General features: G+C 38.4%; 1 protein-coding gene across 1 annotated transcript; it reads right to left on the bottom strand.

Moving 5' to 3' along the window:
* Nucleotides 1-995: 995 nt before the first annotated feature.
* LOC110106922 (two-pore potassium channel 3) lies at nucleotides 996-6,495 on the bottom strand. Its single transcript, XM_020837014.2, has 2 exons — nucleotides 5,078-6,495; nucleotides 996-1,349 (listed from the first exon to the last, which is right to left on the bottom strand). The coding sequence occupies exons 1-2, from the start codon at nucleotides 6,277-6,279 to the stop codon at nucleotides 1,169-1,171; spliced, it is 1,383 nt and encodes a 460-aa protein (XP_020692673.1). The 5' UTR covers nucleotides 6,280-6,495; the 3' UTR covers nucleotides 996-1,168.
* Nucleotides 6,496-7,381: the final 886 nt, after the last annotated feature.

The following is a 7,381-nucleotide window of genomic DNA, read 5'->3' as shown; positions in this document are numbered from 1 at the left end:
TTATTTAGATCTATATATCATTAAATGTTTTCCAATGCTATTTCATTTATGGTAGAAAATTTATTTTCTCGTAAATATGGCTTTTAATTCTTTAAATTTACCAAATGTGACTTTATATGCTAATGATTAATTCCATTAAATCCGTATAATTTTATATTATCATAAAATTTCATTTAATCAAACAGCTTAATAGGAAGTCTCAAAATGCTTATGACAAATCAGAATTACAGAAAAAGTAAAGAACAAGAGATTTGAATAATGATTCATTCAACCTCACAAAATTACTGAAATCCACGTAGGAAATGATCCTTCTCTATTATCATGAAAAATTATTCTGTTTGGACGTCAAAAAATCATTCGGAGACCAATCAGAATGCACCACATCATCCTTTTACTATACCGCGACTCGATTTTGCTCGGTACCGCTCAATACAACGGCATTCGGATGTAGAATTGCGCCCGACGTCCGCATAAAATAATTTCTCCATGTTTGGGGTGTAGCCAACTCGTGAGCCCGCTCGAGTTTGACTCGATAAATGACTCGTTAGCCAAACTCGATGAACTAACGAGTCAAGCTTGAATATATTAGCCTTGAATCGATTCATTAGCTCATGAGCCAGCTCGTTTAAATATATTAACATTCAGAATTTTTAAGTACATAATTACTTAAAATATTTAAAAATTATATCTTATTTTTTATATTAAATTATTAGTTTCTTCTAATTTCTCATTATTTAAATCATTTTATTATAATAATGACTTAAATCATAATTATTCTCTCTTTTATAATAAACGACCAGGCTCTAACTCATAGAATAATACCCGAGCTCGAACTGAATTAATTAATCAAGCTGAAGTCAGACGTGACTTGAACTCGGCTCAACTTATTTACACGCATTTGTAAACTAAAATATATTCTGATAGAGCCTTTAGCCTTCATGACCTTACTTTGCAATCAATTTGCAAGAGATAAAATAAAAACATAAAAGATAACGAAAAAAAAAAATTTATGCTATTAAGCCCTTGGCCTTCCATATTGTTTCCATCCATCCTTAATGATTATCGTCCAGACTATTCACAAAATAAGTACAGAAATTGAAAGAATCTAAGACAAAAATGTGCAGACTATATTCTCTGCAACATTTTTGAAAAGATGTGAAGAATTTGGCTATCTCTTTATGTCCTGGCTCAAGGAATTACACGTTTTATTGTTCTCGATGAGATCAAAAAGTGTAATCTTCCCACAATTTCCATTGTCTAGCTTGTCAAATTGGTCGCAGATCTGCAGGATATCCTTCTCTGCAACCTTCCCCATCTCCTTGAGCTTGTACACAACGAACTCAGACTTGCTGTTAAGAATATAGAAAATTTTACTGCAAATAGTTACGGTTTTTCTGATAAATATTTGAACAAGTGGATTGCAAAGATAGAAGTGTAGGAATTAAAACAGTACTAAGATTATCTCCAACCGAACTGTATATAATTGTATGTCATCTGCGAATCGCTGCATTCGAATTTCAAATCTCACGCAAAAAATCGGTAGGTGAACAGTGCGACGCCATATTGGCGTCGGATTGTTCACCTACGCCAAAAAAAGTGATTACCTTTGCACTATACTTAGCTTCTCAGGGAGGGCGCGAAATAGGAGAGAGATTTTTATCTTCACAGAGAAGCGTGCGAAAAAAGAAAAATAGAGTTCCGTTGGAGATGAATAATAGTTATAAATACTTATCTTCAGCATTTATAAATATAAATTTTTGTAATCTGTCTGTTTGACCAACTTGCACCTCAAGATAATAGATAGAAATAAGAATGCCAAATAAAAGCATGACAATCACGAGTCACCGATATACAGACAGAAAAGAAAGCTATCGCTTCAACAAATCTCAACGTAATTCTCACAAATATTGGCGACATCTATAGCAAAACTTCATCCCACAAATCTCATAACACAATTCAAACGGATATTGATATTAGGGTTGCAACCGAGTCAAGTCAGTTCGCGAGCCGGCTTAGGCCCGATGAGTCGAGCTTATCGAGCTCGCGAGTCGAGCTCGAACATGACGGCATAATGAGCTTGACTTCGATGAGTCGAGTTTATCGAGCTCGCATTACAGCGGAAGGAAAATGAAAACGATGCAAGCGGGAAGACGCGGACGCTACGAAAATGAAAACGCGGGAAAATGAAAACCTCGGCTCGTTTGGACTTCGGACACGAGGCTTGTGCCGGCGGACATGGGGCTTGTGCCGGCGGGAAGTCGCGGGTAGACGATGCAAGGGACGGCGCGGGGCTAGTTAATGTGCGGACGATGTAGGCGGACGACGCGAGGCTTGTGCCAGTGGGAAGACGCGGATGACACAGGAGTTGACGCGGGGCTCATTAATAGCCTCAAAGTGCGGCTTGACGAGCTCATTTTCCCATGCCGAGTCGAGTTAGAGCTCGACTTTTGAGCCATACTCGAGTTAAGCTCGAGCTCAGCTCGAACACACTCTGACTTGAGCTCGACTCAACTCGTTTGCACTCCTAATTGGTATCTATATTAAAATAAACTTGTAATTTGAAGGCTTATTCTTGGCTTAATTTAATCACACTGCCCGTCAAAATATTATGTAAATTTGATTATCTTCCAATACTTTGTCTCGGGTAAAATTCGTGTATGATAATGGTATGGACAGTAGCACCAGCAGAGTAATTTTGAATCTGCCAGATAAGTCATAATGGTTCAAGAAGAGGAAAAGGCTCAATATTCCAATAAAAACGTAAGAAAAAATGCAGGTGACATTTTCCATTTTAGAGAAAAAGGAAAGAGTGATCCTTACTGAGCATGCCTTGAGGATTTTGTTTTGGAAGCTTTCAAGAAAATTTTACCATTGCAAGAAATAGAGAAATAGCCAGTGTATAAATGATAAGATTATATATGACAACAAGATATAAATTAGTTCAATAATGACGTTAATCATAGTATCAATCAACGATTGAAAACTAAAACCCATTTTCATTTATGGAGTAAACAATAAAAGCGTCAACTTCACATCAAATAGAACAACCCGTTTATCTTGAAAAACAAGTTCACTGAAATGAACAAAAGCAATTTATAACTGAAACCAGTGAAGGATTTCCAAAAATTGGCAAAAATTATAAGACAGAATGCTTCTCTAAAAAATGATGCAATTTTATCGTAAATTTACAAGCTCAGGCATATGATATTCTACTGATGTTCTATGTGAGAAACTCTTGAGAATCAAGACATCATGTCTTAATGAGTTCTTTCAACTAGTGATAAAGTCAATAGTTTTTCTTTTTTTAAAAAAAACTTGAATTATGGAGGTCAACCTTAGAGTCTAAAGGCTTTCGTTTGAGTAGATATAAAACTAAATATAGTAGATGAGGATGCTTAGGTGGATGAGTGGTTTTATTCTTAGAGACGGGATACATAATGAGCACATACGTAAAAAGTTTGGTATAGCTCCAATGGAAGATAAGATTAGAGAGAGTCGCCTTAGATGATTTGGTCACATAAAACGGCGGCCTTCTGATGACCCGGTTAAGAAAGTAGATGTGTTAGATTTGACTTATGTTAAGAGAGATAGAGGTAGACCTAAAAAGACTTGGTTAGAAAATATTAGAAATGACATTTCTTTATTAGATTTAAATAAGAATTTGACTTTTACCATGACACAATGGAGAAAAAAGATTCATGTACCCAACCCGTCATAATGGGATGAAGGCTTGATGATGTTGTTGTTGTTGTTGTATTAATTCATAAACATTTTCAACGACAAGTAAAAGAAGACAAAGCATAACAACTTAAACTATATTTCAGCCTAACATCCTTCAAATAGGTGAAAGGTCATACAGAATTATTTATACATTTATTCCTATAGAATTACCACAATCAACTCCATTTCAACAAGTCTTGTCAGTTTACCCCAGCAAAGAAAGTTGGAAATCCATCTTTACCTTCCTAGTCTAATCAGTCCTAAAGAATCACTAGCAAACATTCAGATTGCAGCCCTCCTTAGCTTCCGACAGCCATAGATCATGGTTTATCAATATTGAATGAGGTCCAGATGGAAACTGCGTCACCTAAAGCCACATATCTTACTGAAAAAGCATTGCAGCATATAGCAGAACTTAAGACTCTCCAGCATAAAACCTATTGATATGACAATTCCCTATATAACATAGCAAAGACTTGGCACAAAAGTAAAATTCCTATCAAAAAATACAAAATGCCCTGGCAACAAGGTGAAGGCAAATTAAACCTGGTATTTCTCACTTGGTTGCTGTAAGTTAGAATTTATGCTTTGAAAAGTGACAAATTTATTAGATTTTGTCATTGGGTTGGCTGCAGTTCGCAATAATTTTTTATTGTAAACTTCAAAATCAATTCCAAAATCACTCAAATGTGATGATTCAAATTTCACAGAAAAGAAAAATATAACTTTCTAAAAATCTGTTTTATATCTTCAAGCAACTAAGGTTTCGTTTGGGATGACTTTCTTACAACTTCATAAAGCAGCTTTTTAGTACAAAAAATAAAATTTTTATACTAAAAAGCTGTTTTAAGAAGCAAAAAGAAAGTTGTCCCAAACGAATCCTAAATGAGTCCACCGATAACAATCAAATTTAACTAATTCCAAACGTTTACACTTTGCTACTAGGCTGGGCCGACTTTTTTTACTGTTTCTTAAAGCAACTTTTTAATTTTTGTACTAAAAAGCTATTTTAAGAAGCAATAAGAAAGCCATCCCAAACAAAACCTCAGCCTGCCATTCCATAGAACTAATAAGAGTGCGCCTAGCTACATCAATAACATGTATAACCATTGATTTAGAAATAAAAGGTTTTGAACATATCACATAGGATTCATTACACGAATATAATAGAACACTCTTTCTGGCTCTTCTACCTTCAAGAAAACCTTACAAAACCTCTATTTGGTACGAAAAGATCAATACTCAAACAATAAATTCGAATTAAGCTATCCTGAAGCCAATACCAAATTACGATATGGAAACAGGAAAAAAAACGAAGCAGGTATAAAAAATAGAGCAGAGGATGGGAAGGTCAGACCTCACAAAGCCATTGTTATCAATATCAGCCTCAAGAAACTCTGAAACAGTCAAGTTCCTCGCAAGTACCCACTTAGCCATCGCCCTGTGCCGCTTATCCATCCTCGCCTCCACCAGATAGAGAAAAGCCCGCGCCACCGCGAGTGTAGACACCAGCAGCCATATGGAGGCAAACATCCGCCCTCCCATGGTCTTAAAAGCCCTATCTCCATACCCCACGGTGGTCACCGACATCACTGAAAGGTAAAAAGCATCAAGCCAGCTCAATTTCTCAACCAATCGTAGGAACGCCACACCGACGCAAATGCAGAGAACGACGACTCCAAGCGCCAGTCCAACCTTGAGCCGGATTCGCATCCGCCCCTTCTTCAAATCGACGACGTAGGATGGGGCGTCTAACTTACTCCCATGAGCTCGATGCTTCGCAGCATCGAGAAGATGGTGCTCCTGCACGTCAAGCACATAAGATATCATCGCGGAGAGGAGGATGTCGATGAAGCCGAAACCAATGAGAACGAATGCGATGGAGAATATTTTGGAGGTTGTTGAGGACGGTGTGATGTCACCGTAGCCAATTGTGCACATGGTCACGATGCAGAAATAGAGGGCGTCAACGACCGGGTGGGTCTCTGATGCTTCGAAATCCGAACGGTTAAGGGAGTATACCAGAACGCCGAAAACAAGGTATGCAGTGAGGAGGACGAAGGCGTTTCGAACAATAGGCGATTCACGGCTGTCAGCAGAAGATTGGCGGTGGGTGTCGTGGTCGTTCGCGAGGTTGTCGATGGTGGACATGGCAGGGGCCGTACGGGCGCGATGGAAGTAACTTCGAGCCTCTTTGCAGAAGAGGGGATCGCCTGGCCATCGCACATCGGAGGCGCCGTCGACGTCGCCGTTAACGACGGCGGTGGAATCAGAGATGGTGAGGGAAGGGGGGGAGGGGGAAGGGGAAGAAGGAGGGGAAGCTGAGGGGATTAGGTTTAGATTTCCGTAGAGTGGATCGGTGGGGGAAGGGGAAGGGCCGAAGATGATGCGGTCTTTGATGGTGGAAGGGGAGAGGGGGATGGAAACCTCGTCGTGTTCAGGAAGAGGGCAGAGAGGCGGGCAGGAGTTGGAAGAGGGAAGGCTTCGCCGCCAGGCCTGTGGCACGGTGGCGCCGGCGCCGGCGACAGCGGAGGTTGGAAGCAGCGGCTCTTTGGACATGGGAGGCACCCAAAGGTTCCGGCTTTGGCTCTCAAAGAATGTGAGGAAGAGTAAGAAGCAAGATATCTGGTCAAGAAGAGTGCTCCGAGGGAGGGAGTGAGGGAAAATTGACGCACGCGTGAATAAAAGGCCTTACATTAATCTGTAGCAAGACCATTTTCGATCGACACGTGTGCCGCCATTGATGTCGGAAAATACGGGCTTTCCCATTACTCTGTGGGAGAAATTTTGGGTCAGGCTGTCCTGAATTTAAGGTAAGCACATTGCGGGGAGGCTGTCCGTCCGTTCCAAGGTAAAGTAGATTTTTGGAGAAGATTTGAGTTAGGCCGTCCGTCAATATAAATTTAATAATAAATATGTGTCAATTATAATGGATGATAATTAAAATAATTCATCTAATTAAATAAAAATATCAAAAGTAATATTAAAATTAAATAAAATTTCATATTTAAATTTAATTTTATTTGAACTTCAATTTAAATAAATTTATAATCAAATTAAAAGTCTCAATGAGATGAGCCCATCAATTTAAAAAATAGATAGTTCCATATAAATTTATCTGTAGATGTTATCATAATAATATTCTCACATATAATGAACAAATAAATAGAGAAAAATAGAGAAATAAGCTAAAGAAAGATAAGCCTAGAAAGAAAAATTCTTCAGTTTTAGGCAAATTATTGCATCTGGTCACCGGACGCGGAGATAGGTCCGGATATTAATAAAATATTATTTTAAATTAAGCGTGTCAAAAGCGCAGGTAAAACGCAGTCAAAAGCGCAGGTAAAGCGCAACTAAAACACACCTAAAGCGTAACTAAAGCGCAGTCAAAAGCGCATGTGACGTGACATGTTTTTTATTGGATGTCCGAACCTATTCTGGGCGTCCGGTGACCGGATGCAATAATTTGCCTGGATTTTATTGATAACTTTTATTGTACAAACTCCCCATCTAAAACAAGTCTCAAATAGTCCTCTAACATTTTATTTATAGAATTTTGAATGCTATCGAACTAACTGGATACATGAATATATAAAAATATGATAGTTGAGTGGCTTCATTGGTTTCTTAGGCTTCATTTGGGACGGCTTTTTTATTGTTT

Source organism: Dendrobium catenatum, unplaced genomic scaffold, assembly GCF_001605985.2.
Source record: "Dendrobium catenatum unplaced genomic scaffold, ASM160598v2 fragScaff_scaffold_1177, whole genome shotgun sequence".
NCBI lineage: Eukaryota > Viridiplantae > Streptophyta > Magnoliopsida > Asparagales > Orchidaceae > Dendrobium > Dendrobium catenatum.
The sequence above is the reverse complement of the archived record's forward strand: the minus strand, read 5'-3'. Positions and strand labels throughout refer to the sequence as shown.

What these genes read in the sequence shown, in the direction of transcription:
- LOC110106922 (XM_020837014.2), bottom strand. Translation starts at nt 6,279, where the DNA reads ATGTCCAAAGAGCCGCTGCTTCCAACCTCCGCTGTCGCCGGCGCCGGC. An exon ending in GATAACAATGGCTTTGTGAG is followed by an intron (nt 1,350 to 5,077) that starts GTCTGACCTTCC and finishes TATTCTTAACAG; the next exon opens with CAAGTCTGAGTTCGTTGTGT.